The sequence below is a fragment of the Hippoglossus hippoglossus genome, chromosome 15 (assembly GCF_009819705.1).
Source record: "Hippoglossus hippoglossus isolate fHipHip1 chromosome 15, fHipHip1.pri, whole genome shotgun sequence".
In the NCBI taxonomy this organism is placed as follows: domain Eukaryota; kingdom Metazoa; phylum Chordata; class Actinopteri; order Pleuronectiformes; family Pleuronectidae; genus Hippoglossus; species Hippoglossus hippoglossus.
This window is the reverse complement of record NC_047165.1, coordinates 79,123-102,561: the sequence shown is the minus strand read 5'-3', so window position 1 is coordinate 102,561 and position 23,439 is coordinate 79,123. Positions and strand designations below refer to the sequence as shown.

At 42.7% G+C, this 23,439-nt stretch overlaps 1 protein-coding gene and 1 long non-coding RNA gene across 3 annotated transcripts; both read right to left on the bottom strand.

Moving 5' to 3' along the window:
• Positions 1–140: 140 nt before the first annotated feature.
• Positions 141–23,439, bottom strand: si:dkeyp-121d4.3 (serine/arginine repetitive matrix protein 2). 2 transcript variants are annotated; one of them, XM_034609426.1, is made up of 22 exons: positions 22,476–23,439; positions 22,220–22,270; positions 21,945–22,129; positions 21,757–21,799; positions 21,345–21,470; positions 20,959–21,063; positions 20,664–20,882; positions 20,419–20,565; positions 18,895–19,122; positions 18,592–18,810; positions 18,133–18,279; positions 17,807–18,049; positions 16,635–16,832; positions 16,325–16,561; positions 15,164–15,268; positions 13,534–13,671; positions 12,366–12,473; positions 12,055–12,092; positions 10,008–11,927; positions 9,578–9,947; positions 8,620–8,731; positions 141–260 (listed from the first exon to the last, which is right to left on the bottom strand). In XM_034609426.1, the coding sequence occupies exons 1-22, from the start codon at positions 23,118–23,120 to the stop codon at positions 163–165; spliced, it is 5,682 nt and encodes a 1,893-aa protein (XP_034465317.1). In that variant the 5' UTR covers positions 23,121–23,439; the 3' UTR covers positions 141–162. The 2 variants fall into 2 exon arrangements, with proteins under 2 accessions (XP_034465317.1, XP_034465316.1); XM_034609425.1 differs by lacking the exon at positions 141–260 and adding an exon at positions 1,206–2,021.
• On the bottom strand, positions 6,519–7,415 carry LOC117775883. The gene is made up of 2 exons (XR_004616349.1): positions 6,841–7,415; positions 6,519–6,770 (listed from the first exon to the last, which is right to left on the bottom strand). It is a non-coding gene; the product is annotated as an uncharacterized LOC117775883 (long non-coding RNA).

Genomic DNA, 23,439 nt, shown 5'->3' with positions numbered 1-23,439 from the left:
GTCGCTGTGAAGGATCTTCAATCATCCTGACGGTCTGAACCACACAGCTGAGAACAAAGACGTGATTTCTGATTAACTGTTCAATGTTTTGTGAGAGGCTGCAGGATCGTTCAGTTTTCTGTGATGGTGTGGAGAGAAACACAAACTCCTTTTTTAGTTTCTCTACATTAGTGAGGATAAGTGGGACTGGACAAGTGGAGAAGTATGAATGTTGGGCAGCGTCCAGCACGAATCGCCCGGAGCTCCATCTTCATCTGAACCTGCAGAGTAAACAAAGACTCACCTGGTTGTCTCCAACAGGTTCATTACTGCTCAGACACGTCAGTGTATATGAGAGACGACAAATAAAGACACCGTCTATAATCTACTGTGATTACATAAAGTCTTTCCAGGTAAAATAAGCAGATTCACAGAAACAAACTCTTATTTCATTAAACAAAAATGCTTTAAATATTAGAACCATGAAAACACCAGTTGTCGTATGTGAACTTTTAAGTCAATTTAAATCAAGAACTATATGATCAAATAGATATACATGAATGTGTAATTTTCACATGCACCCACACACTACTGCTCTTGTGGTATCATCCAAGTGTCCAGAAGCCCCGACATTCATATTCAACTCAAAACAAGGTCATATACACCAAGATATCAGACTTTTAGGCCTAAAACAAAAAACATCGTTTCGAGTTGAATTTGAACGTCGGGGCTTGTGGACACTTGACACCACAGGAGCAGCATGGAGACATGTTATGTTTTTTCTCTTGTTTTATTACATCTGAAGCTTTGATCACTAGTTACTTCAGTTGTCAGATGAGTAGATGAGTTTTATTTTTTCAGGGAAATATCCCTTTAAATCCAGTCAGCTCCAAGTCATGCCCGAAACAGATAAAGGGCTAAAACCAGAATATTAATATGAAACAATGACATCGGCTGTGGCTCAGGAGGTAGAGCGGGGATAGAGTGGGTCATCCTCTAACCAGGTTGGCCGTTCGATCCCAGATTTCCCCATTCCGCATGCTGCACACAGACAGTCAATTTTATTTTGTATGTATAAATTTGCTTAGTCATAAACCATTTATATTTACCTGTAACATTATAAAAACACATGTTATGGACATAAACACAGTCAACATTAACCAACAGTTAATTTAATCTTTGATGTTGTTTATTAAGAACATTAAAGACTCAGGGTAAACAACAGATCAGCTGATAGAGTTTATTGTTTCAAGTCAGACAAACACGGATCAACAGTTCCTACGTGATAAGCTAAAGCTTGACTGAATGATTTCAAGATGAAGATTTAAGAACGTGAACAACCTTTGTAGTTATTCAATTCAATCCATCTATCTATCTATCATTAGAAATAAAAGAGACAACATAAAAACAAGAAAATAACTGATACAACTCTCAATTGTTCTCCTTGTTCACCTCCACCTCCCACTTCTCCAGAAAATCTTGAAGGTTCAGATTGAAAACGTCAATGCCTTTGGGGGACAGGTGGATGCCATCAGCCCGGTACAGGCCTGTGTTTGTGCCGCACCGGACGTTATCATGAGTGAGTGAAGTGCCACCCAGCTCCGAAATTATGTTCTGGATCCTGCGATTCACAGTGGTTCGGACCAGATCGACTTCATGGCTATCGGCCGAGTGGCGCCACACCCTCCGAGGGAGGATGTTGGACCACACGAGGATGCACTGTGGGAAGATGCTCCTCATGGAGGTCAGGTCCTTCTTGACAGCGGCCAGCAGGTCGGTTGGGCTGTCAGTACTCAGGTCGTTGCCCCCCAGATGCATGATGAGGACGTCTGGGTTGGGCCAGGTGACCTTCAGCTGGTGGAGCTGGGGCAAGAGCTGGGACCATGTCATGCCCTGTGTGCCCTTCCACCAGATAGCCACCTTGCTGAGGTCCATGCCCAGCTGCATACCTACCTCCGGAGACTTGGCTCGTGATTCGGCCCAGTACACCAGCGAATGGCCACAAATCCAGACATTCTTGGGCTCACTGTTGATCGGTTTGCCTAGAAATTTCAACAGAATACTTTAATAAGACAAAAAGACCAACGAATCTTTTGCATTGGATCTTAAGAAGTTGTACAAGTGTGCATAGGCAATTGGACTTGCTTATGTTGCCCATGTACACTTGAGCAACGTCTGAAGATACCACAAGCTGGATGACTGAGAATCTTTATGATATTTTGCATTGGATGATCCCAAACGACTGAGAACCACTAGGACTTGGGCTGGTTTCACAAAGATCTGTCTGACTGGTCTGTTGAGTACGGCCAGTATTTGTTTTGTTCTTATATCTGTCTTAAGAGGTTGTCATTGTGAACGAACCAGCAGCACAACATTTTTAATGGTCTGCTTACATATCTACTATGATTCTGAAGTTCTGGTAGATTGACCAAAATTTACCAAACATTGAGGTGAAATCCGACTGTTACACAAAAGCCAAACGGTCTTTATGAAACAAGCCCGGGAATTTAAAGAGTACAATTACTAATATTCAAAACATTCATAGCTGTTTCAATCTTAAGACATTAACCTTTGTCATGAAACCTAACAGCATCTTCTTAATTGTTACCATGTATCATTGAATAAAGAAATAACTATTGCATCAGGAGAGATAATCAACAGGTTCTATAGTTTACAGTTTGTATTGAATGGGGTCATAACCTAAAACGCATTAAGGGAAAGCAAAAAATGTTAAATGTCTGAATATTTAATAAAATCTACAAACCAGTTAAATAAAAATGATTTTAGAGACAGATGTTTGATTGACTTAAGACAATTATATGATCATTTTCAAAAGAATCTGAAAAGATCAAAATAATCACCTACCTTCACTGTCAAATATTGCCATTCTGCAATATACACATTTTCTTTTCTTTTAAACCCTCTGAGGAATATGAAATAAAACTACAAGTAAATACTTCAGTTAAAAGATTTGAAAAGCTCTTGAGGACTGTTAGCTGCAGATTTAATCGTCTCTCTAGCTAAATGCTGAGTGTAATGTATTAACATACACTAAATCTCAACATTGGCTGTGCATGGAAACATAACATGCAACATAATTTAAGTACCAAGAAAAGCACTGAAATCATTTGAAACCTGATACGACAAATTAACAAAAGACCGTGAAATAATGTTTTGACTTGTAACCTTCCAGCCCATTTTCAGGTGAATTAAGGTCTGGTATTTTGCTTCGAGAAAAGATATGGATTTTAATCTCAAATAAAAAGTTAACTTAGTGCTTGTCAAGACCCATTTTGTAAATATGAAATTCAGTTGCAATCAGAAATTGTTGAGTCATGTAGGACTTTAACTGTTTCCATATCTGTTCCGACTCCATACTGGACCTCGTCTTCTCCTCTTCAGTCTGAACCAAACTGATCTGTACTGGAGTCTGGTTGTCAGTCACCTGAGCAGATTGTTTGAATACAAAGATTTGACTCACGGTGTCGCAGAGACCACAGCAGATTTAAATGTACAAACACGAGGAGTGACCGATGGTGTACTGTTGTTTGGATGATGGAACAGCAAAAGTGTTTGAAGATCAACTGAGATGTGATAGTATGCAAAGACTAAATGAAGACCCAAAATCGTTTGGATAAACCGTTTTCCCAAACCCACCATACAAACTGCTCGATGACCCGTATTTTACTTTTACAAATAGCACGACTGTGTCTACTAACTAGAACAACATCTTGCTAGTAACGATATCCGATAACGACGAGTTTTGAGATGCCTGAATCCTCGGCTCACATTCAGGTCTGGGGCTCAGTATCAGCGCCTTAACTCAAAATCTTAACATCAGTCGGCAAGTTTACGATATTTGATGGACGACCTCTGACCAATTATTTTTAGATAAAAACAACAAATAGTTCACAGCCTAGAAATTGTAAAGGTCCTATTCACAGATATTTAATTTTCTAAGTGACACATTCTTAATGGACTCAACTTATTAATAAAATTATAAATTTAGCTCATGAACAATCTGACGTTTAGCTAAAAATTTATGGTTAAGGAAAACCATTGACATTAATGGACGTTAGGTAGAGAGTTTACCACTTACCGTGTTGATGACAGACTACCAGTGTGTCGCTTTTGAAATTGATTAAGCTAACGATATCCAGCTGACCCCTACGTGATGTTTAAGTTCTCCACATTAGCTTGCTGAGCTAACGTAGATCGCTTCAGAGACGGTAGAGAAGACAGAGCTCATGACCCAGAATTTTTAGGGCTCGAAATTACTGTTAATGAGTTTCAATACCAATGCAATATACAGCACTTAGTTAGCAGGCAGGTAAACAGGTAGGCACATTTAGCTTCGATAAAATGCTACTCAATATTGGTAAACGTAGAATAATTTGTATGCCATTCAGAAGTAGTGTCATTATTGGTGACAGGTCATTCACAGTGTTAATGTGATGGTAACGGCCTTACAGTGAAAGCTCCATGTAGTCGGTAAATCATCTTTGGACAATCATAAATGATAAATATACTGTACATTATCCTGCAGAACACAGCTTACTTTTTGGATGTTTATATGTTTATTTTCAACTTGGAAACAACCTCAGTGACACAGGAACATCCGTTGATATGTCCATCACTACCACTGTTGCTGTAAATGATTCAATGACTGATGCAGCCTTGTGTTAATCGGCTTGTTGAACTTGTGAGTCAAACAGAAGAACATAAACTCAGATTGAACTTGAGGTTCAATGGCTTGACTACAACACCATTTAAAAAGGTCATTAAGTAAGGACGGTGAAGTAAAAGTAAATCCTCTGCTGGGGAAACATTAACTGTGCGACCAATTTTATATTAACTAAATCATTTTCACATAATGAAACTTAGTTCACTGCAAATTAACCTCAATTATAAACAGTAGTTTGGATCTTCTGTTAAAACTTTTCTGAATATTCATGAAAAAAAACATCCACTCTCTTCTCAGTTTGACACAAACAGAATTGAGCAAACTTGACTTACCCTGAACAGCAGAAATGAAATATTCTTTATATTCGATGCACAACACAAAATTCTGTAGACAACAAAGAATGAAACATCTGGAGAAATACTGTCAAAAAAAAAACTAACTTCTAAAACGTGAACTTTTCTTAGTTAGACCAGGATAAGTGAGGCCTTCATGTAGAATTTATCTCCATGTGCTACCTTCTAGTAGCTTTTTCGTTGTAGTACAGACTGAGCCGTTAGTCCATTGTCTTGTTATTCCTCCAACAACGTTGATCCTTGATTTGATATCTTTGCCTTTAGTGTTTTACCATCAATAATACAATTATAGTACTTTCCTTTTCAGCTAGCTGTACTGTGTACACACTTGAGGTCACTGTTAAAGTAACGACTAGCAGCTCTTACAGGGCAGCGCCGGCCTCTTCTGAAAGAGGGGCGATCAATGCGTACTGAGAAATAGTCAGTAACAGAACATACAGTAGAAATATTAAGTATGAAGTAAGTGATCTCTTACCAAATTATTAAGTGACTTACAACAAAGACAATTAGAGGCAGATTGCATCAGTGAGCTCAGTTTACTTCTTTTAGTTGTTTAAATTATCTCACACCATCTTTTCTTCATCTCTTCACAAGTCAAAGTCAGAAGTGTGCCTATACATTGATGTTCTGATACTGAGTACTGTATGTCTTACAATTCATCTTTGACTCCTCATGGACAAGGACTGTGAACCGTCAGACTGTGAGAATGAGGCTCAGGTTACAATCTGAGTGACCAATTAGTGAAAAGCCAAGTTCACACTACACAACTTGTGGTCTTCTGATCTGGAGCCTTGAAGTCGTTTTGTGTTCATACAACACAACAGACTGACAAAAGAGGTCACACACAATACACCAGCTTTTACCATGAGAAACCCCCGACTAGTATGTCTGCTCTTCAAACTTTAACAAGCCTTCACCACGGTGTTGTAGTTGTAGCCTGGTACAAATCTAGTCGGACGGCGTGACGTGTTGGAGTCTCTCAAAATGCATCTTTAAAAAGTTCACACAGCAATAGCCGATCAACCTCCAATTTGGCTTAGATCTGGTAATAACTGTATTTAAGCTGAAGAATACAAACCTTAGCCTGGAGAAACAACCGTATATGAAAGTATCACTGAAACTTGGTATCTAGTATTTACATCTTTGAACTTGGTATCTAGCTAAGAGTAGATATCTCATCTATAAATGACTGAAAAATGTCAGACACTCAAGTCAGAATCAAAAGTAAACCCAAAGTTTGGTTTACTTACAGTTTAATTAAAATATGAAAAGATAAATCCTGGTGGAGTTAGTACCAAAGATTAGGTATTGTAGCAGCTCTGGTATATAACATTTTCAAATAAAACCTAACTTTACTGAAAACATGTCTTAACTTCCTAACCTCTGACTGGACAGTGGTTGTTGGACTCAAATAATTTTTTCAAAAGCTAAATTACAACACTCATAATATAAAGAAAAAAGATGTTACTTTGTGGAGTCAGGTTTGTAGTTGCCTTCTTTTCTTGATCGTTGGAACAAACCACATGGTTCGGTTAACGTGAGTGATGGAAAGACCGACAGCCCTTAGCCGCAGAAGAAAGACCAATTTTCGAAACACTGAAGACGTCTGGGTTATCCTAACAACAGCTTTATGGCTCGGTTTTAGGGTACGGCAGTACCTATGTATGGAAGCTCAAGTATTACTCCAGAAATTTACACTGTAGCTGACTGCAACAGTGTAAACACATGTTGGTGCCAATGAGCGAGCACAAGAGCTCCTCAACAAACGTTTACAAGCAAAGCCACACCCGGGATAAACCTGGCTGTGATCATGATCTCTGTCACAAAATGGAAAAATACATCTCCATAATGCAAACACAGGGCTGGGCGATATGGAACAAAATCTTATCACGATTTTTTTTTTTCATATCAGTCAATATCGATATATATATATATCACGATATAATTTAAATAAACAGAAAATAGCTTTTTTGTACACTTGCGTTAATGTACAGTGTTCTTATGTGCAAACATTATTTCTTATGCACAAAACAGATTTTACTTGCTCGTACACTCACCCTGGTCCACTGCACTTAACTTATTACGTTTCATACAAACCACTACAGTGAAAAGGTGAATATAATGTAATTTATTAAATAATTAATAAAAATGATTTGAATTATATTTTTTTATTTTATTGCCTTTTTATATTTCTTTATTCTCGTGTCTACCTCACTCTGACGTGCCTGCTGCTGTAACAACTGAATTTTCCTGGTGTGTGGATCAATAAAGTTTCATTTTGTATCTTATCTTAAATCAGCGTCACTGAGGAGCATTTCTACGCTGGTCAACAAGTGACTCTGCTCCTCTGATGTTTTCTAATCATCACACTTAGAACTGATCTTTATAAAAAACTGATGAATTCATATTTATGTTCCTGGATAAACAGGAAGTTGCTTCTGCTGCAACAATGAAGTTACAACACTGTGTTAGGTCGTAATCTGCAGGAAGAACTTGTGTGAATGTGTGCGTATTTGTGTGTGTGTGTGTGTGTCTGCTTGTCTCTGTACCGTCTCACACACAAACTGATAATCACATGTATTTAGTTATTAATCGATGATGTCGCATAATGACTCCGGATGTTCCTAACCCTAACCCTGACTCGTCCTGATTGTGCGCGTCATGTCTCGTGTTGTATAGCAGGTTAAAACGTGTGTCTTATAAACTCTAAAGAATCAAACAAACACAAAGTAAACGTCAGTCCTGTATGTGTCCTAATAACTTGTGATTAGTGATGGTGTTTATTGTTAAAGTGTTAAGTGAGTGCAGTCACTGCATCATTGCGGAGTTGTCCACCTCTATGCAGAAACCCAAACATTAACACGTGTGCCGGTGCTGCTCCTCCGCTCTGTGTGCGTCAACCTAACTTGATGTGGGTTTATCTCTATTCCAGCCACGATTGGTTCGGCGCAGCACTATTCTCATTGTTCTTGTTGTCAAAACAGGGAGGGGATGAGTTCTATTGACATTATATCGACGTGTCTTAAATTTCTATCGAGGAAAAGTTATATCGCGATAATTATCGATATCGTTATATCGCCCAGCCCTATGCACAAGACATCTCTGTAGCGTTGTGGTGAAGCGACAACACCCAAGTGAAATCCTATGATGAATTCTACGTTAGTTGCTTTCTTTCTGAAATCTATGAGATGACACTGTTGACAACGAGGCACAAATCTAGCTTAGAACACGTAGCACTAGCAAGGTCACTATCTTAGGGCCTAACCGTGATAATTAGGCCTTGTTATTCATAGACAAAACTTATTTGGGAAGCAAAACTTCCATTGTGTTAGCGCATATCTTCTTGACATTTAATCATCTCTGGGCTTCTCACTAAAACCTGAATAACTCTGGGAGACAGAAGTCTATTTAACTATAGCTGTTGACTTTAAACTACAGATAGTATAAATAACATGCAACTGTAAGGTAAGTCAAGTTTTAACTTGAAAATGTATTTACATCTTTGAAACAAGCCGCGAATGTAATCTACTTAAAGCTAAACTCAATGTCTGTAATTCAAAGGTTGCTAATTCCGTGCATTTTCTATTTAATAAGTCCTAATACCTGGAGGGACCACCGTGCCGTCCTTGTTCCTGTCTCCTTGTTTCTTGCGGGCTAACATCTCCTGGAACTGCTGCTCCCTTTTCTCCGAAATCCTCTGGTTGTACAAATCCAGCTGCAACGTAAATACAGATGTCTGGTCAAGGCTTCATGTGATGCAGGTAAAACACAGATATGTCTGTCTGTATCAAGGCTGCCCCCAACCAAACAATTTCCCAAATCGAGAAGTTGTAGTTCAAGTCATCAGAAAATAAAGTTTTATCTATACTTAATTTTCGCAAAGTGTCTCATTCATTCAACCATTTGGGATGAAGTTGACCATTCTCCCTCCTTATACATCAGAACAATGTTATCAGCATCTGTACTGTCTAATGTTACAGCGAGCACCCATGCTAAGTGGCTAACGCTAGGGAACTTGTATATTTCAAATGGTTAGCCACGACAATGTCATGGTCAATGACAGGCAGATGTTTGCCTGCAGTTTTCATGCCACCCTCTTGGGGTCATCTAGAAAAGATCCTACACTTTTCTGTCCAATGTATTAAATAACCGTCAAATGACCGCAGGGACCAGCTATGTAAACGATGTCTGTCAACCACTGACACCACTTTCTAGGAGTTACATTTTTTTCTTCCCCTTATCGACCCGTCAAACTTGACCAAAACGTCTTGTCAAATAATGTTTGGCAACGATGAGCTAAGTTACTTGTGAACACATCTGGGAATGAAATCTATCTTTCTGAATTACTGACAGCAGATACATCTCCCATTGATGCTCCAAGGCAACAAGAATCAGTTATTGTTTCAGGAAATGTATTTCAGTTGCAAGCAACCTCTTGCAGTTCATCAAAACTCACACCCTTGTTATCGATATCTCTTAATTTTCATTCTTGAGAACAAGTACCAGTACTTGTATACTCATGTTAGAGGTTTTAGTAAATGAGTACTAGGGCTGATCATACCTTCTCCCTCTGCTTTGCCTTGATGTCATCCTCTGTGTCTGCTGGACTACTGGAGGCTGATGGAGACTCTGTGGGTAAACTGAACTGCACTGATTTCACTGGTTTGGATGAAGCCAGAGACTTAACTGTCTCTATGACCTTCAGGCACCTGGCTACTGTTGTAGAGATGGCTGATTGGTCATCACCAGCAGGACATGATGATAGTGGTGTTTGTGTTATCGTGGCGCTGGTTAAAGTCTGTGGAGGACTGGAGTCATTGGCTGTAGAAGGCTGGCCAATAAAAGAAAAGACTTTATGATTGGAGGGTGGAACAAAAGGAGGTTGTCCAGAGGGGCGTCGTGGAGGAGGTCCAGGAGGCGGTCCTGGAGGAGGCTGTCCAGAACGCTGTGAAGAATGTCCAGGAGGAGGACCGGGTGGAGGTCCTGGAGGAAATCCAAATCTCTGGGGCGGTTGACCAGCTGTCGGAGTACCTGTGTTGGCGGTTGTGGAGTTCTGTTCTGGAGGAACGTGGGTGGTGACTCCGAGTGGCCAGTTTATAGGTGCAGGTGGACGTTGGTATTGAGCAGGCGGGGGCCCAGGAGGTGGTTTGGGAGAAGTGGTTGAGAGGGTACTCCCCATTGTCTTGGTAAGACTCTGCAACTGTTGTGCCTTCTTAAGCGCCTCCAGCTCCTGCTGGTCCAGGAATTCTTCATACTCTGAGACAGCTTTACACTCTCTGCTGAGTGGCTCCAAACTGGAGGATCTGACAGGAGAGGGTGTGTGGATGTGATCGGATTCAACAGAACTTAATCTACGTGTTTGCAGTTGTTCTCTTGAATCCTCTCTTTCTGTGGATGAGGACTTCGAGCCGTAGATTTTCTCCTGAGCTCGGCTCGCTAGCTTGGACATGTCTCCTGTACTCAACTTCAGACCAATCGTACGAAGAAGACTCTGGATCTTGTCGTAGGGTTCTGTCTTGCCCTTTAATTCCTCACTTGTTCTCTCTAGTGATGCATGTTTAGGACTTGGTTGTTTCTTTTGCCCTTCTGGAGCTCGACTGCTGCTGGGTTCTTGAGCCAATCCAACAATCCGAGAGAACCCACCACCATCTTGAAGTGCCCGCTCATGAGGCAGTAAGTCATCATTAACATGAATTGGTTCTGATTTCTTTTCATTGCCCACCTTTTTATTGAGCATGTCAAGGAAACGGTCCAGGGGTGGTTTCTCAGCTGGAGGTGGCGTTGTGTTCTTCAGATTTGGTGATGGGCTTCTAGGAGGTGGTTCAGTGGGAGAAGGAGGTCTGAACAAAGGTTGGGAAAATGAAGAATGAGTCAGGGAGGGTTGGGTGGAGGCAGGTGACAGTGTAGACGGTGATGGATCATGGTGTCCTGGAGACTGGCTCCGGTTTACAGGTCGATACTGATCACTGCAAGGTTGGTCCGCACGTGCTGGGTCATGGCAGCGATCGTCATAGGGTTCATCATAAACATCATAGCGATCAGTGTAACGGTGGCTGGCAGACAGAGGGGGACCACATGAAGGTTCAACATAGTGTCGACTTACATAAGGGCGGTCATCGTATGGATGGTTGCTGTATGCACGATCACTGTAAGGGCGATCAGTGTAGGGACGGCTGGGGTACAGATCACCGCGCTCACTGTACTGCCGATCTTGGTAAGGACTGTATGGTCGATCATAATACGGATCATCATAGGGCTGAGGAGGACGATGGTGGTGCTCAGGTCCTTCGGGTCGTTTCTTCAGGATGGACCGGACTGGTTTGTATTCAGCGAGCGGCATGGCAATCCTGCCATGGTCATAGTCAATGCAGGTCCTCTGTCCAGGCTCCAATCCTCTGGGGTCTATTTCCACCAGTGACTTTTTGTAGGCAATCATCTCGTTCAGCTCCTCCAGCTCTCGCTTCTTCCTCGCCAGCTCGTCATCCATGACTCCACGTCTGGGAGGAGGGCTCAGTTCCCTCCTCCTCTTGTGACCTTCCTCACGCTCTCTGCTGGTTTTGCTCCTCTTCTTGAAGGCCCTGTCCTTGCTCCTATCCCTGCTCCTACTGTGACTCCTGCTGCGGCTCCTGCTTGAGCTCTTGCTTCGGCTTTTCGTACGACTTTTGCTTCGCCTGTACCTGCTGCTTTTACGGTCACGGTCGGGACTGGTGCTGCGTCTCCTTTTGATGATGCGTCCAAACTGGTCTCTGGCTGGACTCTTGCTCCTGCTTTTGCTCCTGCTCCTACTTCTGCTCCGGCCATATCGACGCCGACTGGTGTTGTGATCCCGTCTGCCAATACCAGTCTTACTGTCCTGCGCTCTAAGACTTTTCACAACCGCCTTCAGCTTGTCTGTCTCTGGTTTTTCCTTCCTGAAATGTGAACGTGATCATTCCATGTTAGGGTTATTATTATTAATAACAAATAATAATAATAATTATTATTATTAATTATGAATAAATAATGATAAAATAATAAATAAAGGAAGCGATGACTCACTCAGTCTCTTCTGAAGCTTTTGTTAGCTTTATGGTCATCTACCAGAGGACACAAACAAATATTAGACTAAGTAAGAAAAACCTTACCTGTAATTTAAGTCAAAACATTGTAAAAGCAAAACACAGCTTCATATCAATGAACTTATATGGAAGCTGTGTTAATTTAAATATTCTGAACATAAATGGCGTCATGCAAAAGAAACAGGAAACATTATTTTACACATTTGCAAAGAAAATCAAATTAACAACAAAACCTTAAGAGTTCTCTCTTAATTTCTTCTCTGTATTTGTATAAATATAAAAAATTCGTACTTTTCCTTTGTTTGCTCCGACACCACCAAGTTTGCGAACAGGGAGGAAAACGCTCTCTGTATGACGTTTGATCCTGATGGCCTGAGTCCCCCCCTCTGCCGTCTCATGCTTGAAGAAACAGTTAGTTAGTTATGACTCAGAAACATTGAAGATTACACATATTGAACGATCTAGGAAACTCGATTTAACCGTACGTCGTCTCATTGATCTAAAACTGTCTCAACGGATTAGAGCAAGTGAAGGAGTATTCAAATAATCGAGTTTATTATATTATAGTAACATTGTTACACTTCACTGACAGAGCTCAAAATATTAGAAGAAATGTTTTTTAAATAATTTTACCTGACACACACGTGTCTATGTTCTTTTTGTTGTTAATATCCTGTTAATTTACAATTATATTATCATTGTTATTTTTATAATATATATTATATATATATTATATTATTATTAGCCTATTTGTTCATTAGTTTGTTTTACAATATTATGGTCATGTCTGCCAATAAAGCTTCATTGACTTGAATATAAAACTTTTCGAATCACATGACTATTATGTCAATCACTCCTCACTTATCCTTTACATTCAGAGTGAGAGAGTTCTGATTTACCACGGCAGTAATGAACACAGGCTACCTACCAGTGCCAAGGTAACGTCAGTGTCCATTAAATCTAACCAGCATCACTCACTAACTTTAGAATCTTTGATGTTTCCTGCAACAAGCAGATCTGTTTTTCACCTGTGTAACGTTGAGGATTTCTCTAGTTTTCTCAGTGTAGCCTAAAGGAATATAAATGATACTTCACAGAGTCTAACTGTGTCTTTCTTTAATAAAATAATATAAATGAATCATCACTGGGTCGAACTGCTTCTTTCTTTAATTTGCAGTCGTTTGATTGTGTTAAGAAACTGTTGAATGGTTCACACACTACAACAGACGTGGAGACATTACTGTGGCATCGCAGGCTCATTGCAGTTCTATAGCTGACCACTGATTTGTAAGACTGTTAATTGGGTGGCACTGTGTCATGCTCTGCCCACATGAATACTTAATATTCAGCGTAGAAAAAGTAAATGACAAATTTCATTTATTTTGATGTAAGACGTTTTAAGGAGATGCGGGAACACTGGAATCTTCAGATTAGTTGACTCCGGTATCAGACGACTCACCGGAACAACGCTGAACTCAACCTTTTCGTTCAGCTCCAGTTTCTTCTTCTCGATCACCTCAGCCATGCGGAAGAAGAGCTGTGGGTTCTGACTGCACTTGATCAGTCCAGAATCGGCAGAGAACTCGATCACAATGCCCTGGTTAGAAAAACGTCAGACACATTAACGGGGAAAACCCATCACACTGTTGTAGTGGAAAAATGACTTAGTGTGGTTGAAACCTATTTTGTAGTTGAAGAGTAACCCTTTGCATACCTGTCTAAGACTTTTATGACCTGAAACCTGTATGACCTTTCTATTACTTATTGACTGTCCAAGAACCTAATGGAAACGTATGCAAATCAGTTTCCTGTGCTTTAATTCCTGTTTTAAACTGGGCCTACAGAACCAGTCTGAACTGGCTCGGACAAACAGCCTTAGTTCTCCTATATAAGATCCTTGCATTTGACTGTTCTCCATCTTCACTCTGAGATCCCTGTGACTCTCTGTGTTGATCCTTTCTGCAGAAATCCCCGATTGAAATACACAAAGACAAATTCGGTGTTCCAGCCTCTTGTATTTTCAGATTTCCATCACACTGTATCCAGTCATTACTGAATCGACAGCTTTTCCCAAGTTCTCCGACTGTTCAGGTTTGAAACTCAGAATGACTCAGAACTTGACTTGTCTGCTGTTTGTAAATCCAAAATGACGACCCAGAGTTAGGACCAGGACGCAGAGCTGCAGTCCTACACACTTCTCTGCGCCCCCTTTAGATCAGTCACACAACCACAACCCCACAGAGACTTCTCTCTGATTACCCTTGATCAGCTGACCACAATAATCTCATCATCTAAACTCACAACTTGTATCTTAGTTCCCATTCCTATAAAGGTACTCAAAGAAATTCTGCCCCTAATTAATATTACTTTACTAAATACAATACATTTTTCATTATCATCAGGATGTACCACAGTCCTTTAAACTAGTTGTAATCAAACCCCTTCTCAAAACATCCACCCTGGACCCGGAGGTTTTTAACTACAGACCGATATCCAACCTCCCCTTCCTTTCTAAAATCCTGAGAAGGTTGTAGCCAATCAGCTGTGTGAGTTTCTCCAGGAAGTAATCTGAAGACTTTCAGTCGGGGTTTAGAGCCAATCACAGCACGGAGACAGTTAGATCTCAGTGCAGCATTTGACACTATTGATCATAAGGGTTAGGATTAGTAGAGACTAGAACAGTTAATTGGCATTAAAAGAACCGCCCTGACCTGGTTTGAATCCCGTTTATCAGATCGATTCCAATTTGTGCAAATTAATGATGAGTCATCAGTGCGCACCAAAGTTAACCACGTTGTTCCACAGGGTTCTGTGCTCGGTCCAATTGTATTAGGGGTTAGGGTTACCCTAACCCCTTCTCATCAATGTAGTAAATCCTGTTGTTGTGTTGATGTGTTCAGTTCCATCAGCATCTATTGTACTTGTGTCCTGGGAGAGGATCCTCACATGTGACTCTCTGAGCTTTATTCACTGGTCATAAAGTTTCTCTGTAGTTTGACTCTTGTTGAGTAAAGAACAGAGGACGTTGCTCCTTGTTAACATCTATGAGACAAACTAGGATTGGTTTATTGATGGTTTGTAAATCTTACATGTCGACGTTGTTCTGTCGACTCTTCGAAGGAGTCCGGGAGAATCTCCACGAAGGTTGCTCGCTCCTCTTTGGTCTCTCGATTGGTGGCGATGTTGAAACGCACCTTCACAGATCAGACAGAGACATTTTAAATGAAGGAAAAAAAGGTGCTGGTTGATCATGAAGAAGTAACTGAGTACAAATACTTAGTTACTCTACAGACATTTTAACACAAACATCTGAACTTTCTACTAGTTACATTTTCGGAACAGATTCGTACTTTTGCTTTAATGTGTTTCAGGGGAATTATCAGTTTTTTTATTCTGTATTATCGAGCGTCACCTTCTCAACCTAAATGGACAATGACACAGAAAAGATGATACCTTGTTGTGTATCTATCAGTGCAGATCACACACAGACTTGCATAAAAGGAGAAACATAGGAAAATGAGGAATGAAAGAATATCCCTTATAACGACAACAAAGAGGAAGTAACAAATCTCCATATCTGAAATAAGTAAAGAAAATGTACACATTTCATCCTCCTTGGATATTTTTAATTTTCACAAATCTTTTCTTACTTTAACCAGTTTTTATTTAATTTTAAGTCAGTAGTTTAAGTGAAATAATCTTTGAACTAGGGGTGGACGATATACTCGATGTAACGCGGCTTGTACCATGTGCAATGTTTAAAATAACTATATCGCGACGATTGAGTATAAATTGTCATGTGAATGTTTTCGCTTCTCTCTCCTCATGCCCCTCTCACAGCTGACTGCTCACTCCCCCGCCCATCCAGAAAACTCTTGTGCGCATGCGTATTTTAGTATCAGGAGGGAAGAGACTCCGAGAGCACGAGAGAAAGAAAGAGAAGAGTCCAGAGTTTACAAGAGTTCAGAGACGGTTATTGACCGTTTGTTCATATTGCTTGTGAACTCTGAACCCAACGAATCAGTTTACAAATGATGAACGTGAGCGGCATTCACTCCAGAGAGAGTGGACGTTTGTGTGTGTGTGTGTGTGTGTGTGCACGCTCTTGTGTGAGGGTGTTTGAGTTCTAACCCTAAACCAAGTCTTAACCCTCAAACAGCACTTTGAATTTGTGAGGACCGGCCAACATGTCCTCACAATGATGATATTGAAGCAAAATTGGCCTCATAACTGTAGAAAGACAAACACACCTTGTCTCCGTCCAGCATGGTGGCAGACGACAGCAGGTCTCTGGGACTGAAAGGAAGTTGTTTCTGTTGACCATCAACCGTCATCACCAGTCGACCCATTTCCTGTTGAGGTTTGACTCCGCCCCTGATGTCAGTCGGCTGATCCTTCTTCACCTCCACCTTTCCCTTCTCTCCATCAGCTTTTTCTTCTGCCTCTTCTTTCTCATCTTCATCCTTTTTCTCAACTTTTATTTTCACCTTCACCAGGAAACATCTGGATTTAATGTGGCTGTATTAACATGTTTGCAGTACTTACACTTTGTTTTTTTACCTGAGCAAGGAGCGTTTGTCCGTCCTCAGAACCTCCTCCTCCTGCTGCTTCTGTTGATCGCGTCGGTTCCTCCGGCTCCTTCTTCACCTCCTTACGAGGGATTTTCGAAATGGCTCGGAGGACGGTTCCTTCGAATCGCTCCTTGCTGATGTCGTCCATGGAGCCGGGGTGTCTCATGGTGAAGCCGAGCGGCGTCCACTGCAGAAAGAAAACCTCCGTCAGCAGCAGCTCGTTCATATCATCAAATAAAATAAAAAAATTTTAAAAATCTTACTGGTTTCACTTTTACTTTCTAACATATCTGTTAAACGAGGCAATGACAAGCTCTCTCGTAGTCAATACAAGGAAGCAGCTCAGCTGCCAAAATTCAAATGAAAAGAGGAATAACAGGTTTCAGGCTTCATAGTGCTGGTTTACTAAGTGAGAACAGTCTCTCGTCTCATCATTTTATTGCATGGAGTGGTGCGATAATTACGCACTCAAAGTTGCGCCATTCGTCCATCCTTCATTGGATTTGTACGAAAGTTGTTGAGCATGTATAGGAGACAGATTTAACTCTTTCCAGTCAGTTTGATAAGAATATGTCAAAAGCATCACGAGTTATAGTCAGTAATTGGTAGGCCACGGCCACTTCATGTTTTTGGTTCATACTTGGGCCGGGAGCACTGGTACCAAATTTGGTGCAATTCTTTCCAGTGGCAAGTGCAGTACACTCAGAAGGCTTTAAGACACCCATTCCTCAACACAACCAAGTTTCATGATAATTGGACAAATTGTTGTTGAATTTTGGCCAATTTCCTGTTAAGCCCCGTTAAACAGTAGATGTGACATTACGTTTTTTCAATTCATGCAAATTAGCAAAGAATCCATCACGCTGGATTTTTATGGTCCAATTGGCTTTTTTGTCGAGCACCATTGGCGTGTCCGGTGAACTTCTTTTTAAATGCTGTATTACAGCGCCACCATGTGGCCAATTGAGGTCATGTTTCTTGAAAAGTTGATGCACATCAATTGCAGTTATTGTGCCACGTTTCCTGTTTCTAGCTCATTCCAGCTCACGGGAAATTGAATGTTTTTTCTGTTTTTTTTCTTCATTTAAATAAAACAAACTTATATGAGAAGTTTTGATAGATATTGAATATTAATTAACGTTGACGTCGTCTCGTTCTCACCTTGTCTTTGGCAGATGCCAGCGCTACCGCCACATCCTCCTTCTTCCTCCTTTCGGCCTCTCTCTCTTGCTCCTCCTCCTCCTCCCTCCTCCTCTTCCTCTCATCCTCCTCCCGTTTCTTCTTCTCCTCCTCACACTTCTTCTTCTTCTTCTCCTCTTCCTCCCGTCGCTTCTGCTCCTCCAGGATTTTGTCCTCCACCCTCTTCGTCCTCCGCAGCCTGATCGCTCTCTTCTTCGTCTTCACCTGCAACACAGAGATGGTGAGTGAAGCTCATCGCTTCCTGTCCCTTCTCTCCGGTGGCTCTGGTTGGTCAGAGCCTCACTCACCAGGGTGGTGGTGAACTCCACCTGCTTGTGGATGTCGCTGCTGTTGAACTCGCTGTCGCTGAAGTTTTCACAGACGTCAAAGGGAAGCTCTTCGTGGTCGTCAGCGTTCACGATTCCTTCTTCAGAGCCAAGACAAGTGATGATGCCCTAAAATCACCATCGATTATTAGAACAGATGATAATTAGTTCTCTCACTCCACCTCAGACGTCTCTGGTGACACTGGTGTGTGTGTGTGCCTGCATGTGTGTTTATGTGTATGTATCTGTAGTTGCTTTCAGACCTGCACTCTGGAGATCCTCCACAGTTTCTCCAGAGGGTTGAAGCAGAGAGCTTCAAGACTTTCTGCTGCTGTGATGTGTGAAAAACAAATCTGGATCCGATTCTCCAGAGAACCTCCAGAGGTCATGTGTGAAAACAGCTTGTGTGTGTGTATTGTTCCGTGTGTGTATGTGTGTTACCAGCTGTCTTGTCTCTTTTGTGTAGCTGAAGGTGAAAGGGATTTTGGGTTTGATGTTTGCCGCTCTCTTCTTTCTTGTTGCCATGTCGACCAGCAGGTTGATCAGCACTTGGTCATTCTTCAGGAGCGTCACGCCACAGTCCCGGTGGCTGAAGGTCACGTTGGTCCTAACGGGGCCGATGTTGGCGTGGATCTGTCCCGGGTAACCTGGCAAGACGGGCTAAGAAGAGAGCAAGAGCCATCAGGATGTTAAATAGCAGCACTGCAGTTAAAAATGATGTCACTCGTCAGGGTCGTCACTCACCGTGGGCTCGATGATTGGCTGACTGACGATGCCCTCATACAGCTCCGTGTCCAGCCACATGTGGGGCCCCAGCTCGGGATTGGCTCTTCCTCTGGACGTCTTCAGAAACTCTCTGTTGCTCTCATTGTTGCCGTTTTCAACCTCAGAGTCCTCCGTGGCTGTGGAGAGCATCAGGAGGAGCGGCTCCTTCACACGGCGGATCCTGACAGCGTGTTTTCCTTTAATTAGCTGATCAAGCACATTTAAACATGTCAGAGAAGTGATCAACCAGGAGTAACCATGACAACAAACCCTACAACACATTAAATATGAAAAGATTTGATGACTCATTATTTAAAAATCAAACAAAAAAATCATAACATAGGGTTAGGGCTAACCCTATGCAGCAGACAGAGACAGGAAGTGACGTGTTACCTCTGCTGCAGAGGTCATGTGATCATGTTTACATCACCTGACACCGTCTCAGCTCTGATCACCACAAACTCTCCTCACATCTTCGTCTGTGTCTTCATCGTGTGAGTCAGCACTTCTTCACCAGAGATTTGTTTTTGTTTCTTCATGTTTGTGTCCCGTGTTAGAAGCTCCTCCCCCCCACTCACTCAGTGAATCAGTGGAGGATCCTCTGCTGTGTTCACACTTCCACTTCTCCTTGATTTTTACAGACTTTATACCAGGAGGTCAGGAGGATAAACTCTGTAGAAACTGTGGCGCCTCTGACATTTGCGTTTACACATGCACCTCCTCCGGCAAAAATACGGAGGAACTCCGGAGTTCAGTGCTTGTCTGAAAAGGCTTCTGTAATGTGTTGACTGAATTTAATATTATTTAAATACCAAAAGCAGGGTTGGGCGATATGGACAATTATCACGATAATTTTTTTCATATGAGTCGATATCAATATATCGTGATATAAATCAAATATCCAGAAAATAAATGTTTTGCACATTGTACAATGTTCTTCTTACATACGTTTTTTTCTTATGCACAAAATAGATTTTACTTGCTCGTACAATCATCCTGTGCCACTGTACTATACTTATAACGTTTCATACAAACCACTACAGTGAAAAGGTGAATATAATGTACATACTCAGCATTGAAGCAGCTGTGCTTATAATTATTCAGCGGTGGAAACCCCCTGAAACTATGAACGTAGCAGAAAACATGATTATGTTCAGTCACTGTATCAGTGCAGAGTCGTCCTCCTCTCTGCAGGAGCCCAAACATTAACACATGTGATGCTCCTCCACTCTGTGCGTCAACCTAACTGTTGTGGGTGTAACTCTATTCCAGCCACATGATTGGTTGGGCGCGGCACTATGCTCATTATCATTGGCTGTTCGTGTTGTCCGTCAAAACATGGATGGAATGAGTTCTATCGAAGTTATATTGACATGCCTTACATTTCTATCGAGGAAAAGTTATATCGCGATAATTATCGCTATCGTTACCCTCACCACAAGCAATGTAATCAGAGTACTATATTGTAATCGTGTGGACAGGTACAGAGGAGACACTCCTCACCGTGACGACGCTGAACTCAACCTCCTCGTTGATGTCCTCGGTGGTGAACTCCACGTCACTGAAGTTTTCCTTGATGTCGAAGGGAAGCTCGTCGTGTTCGTCAGACTTGATGATGCCTTTGTTATCTTTCAGGCTGATGATGACACCCTGAAATACATGGGATTAAAATAAACAACAGACGAGTGTGTGTGTTGGTAAGTTACAGTTCTGGATCAGCCGCAGTCGATGACATTGTCAGCTCTGACCTTCTCCCTGGTCTCGTTGGTGTGGCTAAAAGTGGCAGGTATTTTGGGTTTGATGTTGGTTGCTCGCCGCTTCTCCGTCACAATGTCCATCAGCAGGTTGATGAGCACCTGGTCATTCTTCAGCAGCGTCACCGCACTATCCTTCCTGTCAAAAGTCAGGTTGGTCCTCAGAGGTCCGATGTTCACGTGAACCTGACCTGGGTACTGACGCTCGCCGGGCTACAAACACACAAACAACGGCATCAGTGACAGGGAGTGAAGGAAGACAAGGACAAAGACAAAAAAAAAAAACTACCTGAGGCTCCACGATTGGCTGAGTGACGACGGCCTCGTAGATCTCTGAGTCCACGTTCTCCGTCCCACCTGGCGCCACTTTAACATCAGTTGCTATCAGACTGTTCTGCACAGCCAAACAACACAATGTTACAAATACAATAACACAATATTATTGCAGACACAACATTACAAACATCAACATAATAAAACCTATTTGAATTCAGAACCTTCATTTCAGGAACATGTATGAAAACAGCTGACATGTGCGACATTCTGCTCCTGAGTTACAGACAGACAGACACAGACACACAGACAGACAGACACAGACACACACACACACACACACACACACACAGACACACACACACACACACACACACACACCCCCCCCCCCCCCCCCCTCACCTTCTCCTTACAGCCGGTGAAGTGAACTCTGACCCCAGGCGTCATGGCTTTGGGGTTTCCAAAGAAAGCTTGGAAGCTGAAGGTGAACTTCTCAAGATCTTCTCTTTCGATATAACCGAATGTCGGCTGAAGAACCAAGATTAACAGATCAAATGATGAGGTCATCGAACGGTCAGAAGAGAAAAGTCTTCTGATAATCAAAAATCAATAACAGCAAATAAGGTTCAAGTGACATTGTGTGAGATTCCGGTTCAGACTTTCCACAACCAGTTACGTCCACACTATCACAACTGAAAACATACGACACATGCCCATTCACATAAACTGGTCATGCGATGTAAACAGGAAGTAGATTGTCTCCTCTGCAGTTGGTTGCTTAGTTACAGAAAATCCTGTTGTCAGTGATTCTTACCCCGATGAAGGAGATGATCCCTGTCGACCTGCCAGGAGGAGGCCTGAGAGGACACACACACACACACACACACACACACACACACACACACACACACACACACACACACACACACACACACACACACACACACACACTAATGAACTGGCTGCATCTTCTTCAACACATCTTCTCTGACAAACACTTACTTATCAAACGTGCGTTTTCCCAGCAGGCCGAGCGCCCTGGCAGCCTTACTGGGTTCAGGTTTGGGTTTAGGTTTCGGAGCGGGGGCAGTGGCAGCAGGTGTTTTTGTGTCAGCGGGTTCCTCTGTGGATTCTTTTGTGTCACCTTGAGTCGACTCAGTGGGCGGAACTGAAATCAGCGCTTTAATCTGAGAAAAACATCATTAAAAAAACAAGGAAGTAAAAATGAATAAAGATTTATACTGAAAGTTTTAAGCCTGGTCCTGGTCTGTACTGACCCACTCAGGCTGGTCGGGCGGAGGGTTGGGCATCGGTTCCTCCAGGATCGTCTGAAGATGCAGAGAGAAAAGAAGAGTTACTGAACGAAACATGACCAGATATTTCTCCTTCAAACGCCCGTCACTGACAAACAACATTTACATCGTTTCTAGAAAGTTAAGTTCACATATAAAACATTTGTTCACTCGTTAACATGAGTCTGAACTGGTTCTGAGTGTTGAATCTAAATCAGACGGGAGGATCCATGGGGCTCACCTCTCCTGCCCAGCCGGGAGGAGGGAAGGCCGGGAACCCGTACGGAGGGACGCATCCTGGAGGAGGCACCGGAGGAACGGCCACTGGTGCGAAGGCTGCAGGGTCCGGAGGAGGCATCGCCACGGGGGGCGGGGGAAGCATACCCGGAGGAGGTACAGGTCCGGGAGGACCAGCCTCAGGTCCCCACGGCTCAGGAGGACCTTCGGGACCCCAGCCCGGGTGTCCCCAGCCAGGACGAGGGGGAGGCCGGTCAGGTCCCCAGTCTTCGGGGTGTAAACGTCTCCAGTCTTCGGGGTGTAAACGTCTCCAGTCTTCGGGGTGTAAACGTCTCCAGTCTTCTGGAGGAGGCAACCAGTCGTCGGGATGAGGCCCCCATCCCTGTGGCGGTCCTCTTGGTCCCCAGTCGGGATGGGGAGGTCCTCTCAGATCCCAGTCAGGTGGCGGGGGGCCCCATACTCCCGGACGCGGAGGCCCCCACTCATCTGGCGGCCGAGGCCATCCTTCAGGCGGCGGTGGGCCCCAGCCTCCCAGTGGAGGATGCCCCCAGCCCCCAGGCGGTGGAGGGCCCCAGCCAGGTGGACCCATGTCGAAGGGAGGCCCGTCTTCGCCTGGGGGTCCCATCGGGGGTCTCTTATCCCGTCCCATCCCCACAAAACCGCTCCGTGAGCTAACAGCGGCTAATGCGACCAACGATCCCGGTTCAGAGTCAAACTCATCGGTTAACTCGACTCCGACGTTTCCTTCAGTGTTTAAACTTTACAGAAACTTCGTTCACTCAAATAAACGTGGACATTTAAAACAGAAAATTTACTATTTTCCCCCCAAACTCCGACAAACACAAACACGCCAATCGATGGCTGTTCTACTTCCGGTTTCCGGTTTTAAACTAGGTTTTGGGTATCTGCCGCCTCCACCAGGCAGGAGGACGAAACTACAGCGTCCTGCTGCTGACGGCAGTACAGGA

Bases quoted from the DNA above. Each gene is read 5' to 3' on its own strand.
- si:dkeyp-121d4.3 (XM_034609425.1), bottom strand. From the start codon at position 23,120: ATGGGACGGGATAAGAGACCCCCGATGGGACCCCCAGGCGAAGACGGG. The intron at 21,471-21,756 runs GTAAGAATCACT...TTGGTTCTTCAG, and splicing joins GGATCATCTCCTTCATCGGG to CCGACATTCGGTTATATCGA. The intron at 18,811-18,894 runs GTGAGTGACGAC...CTCTCTTCTTAG, and splicing joins AGCCAATCATCGAGCCCACG to CCCGTCTTGCCAGGTTACCC.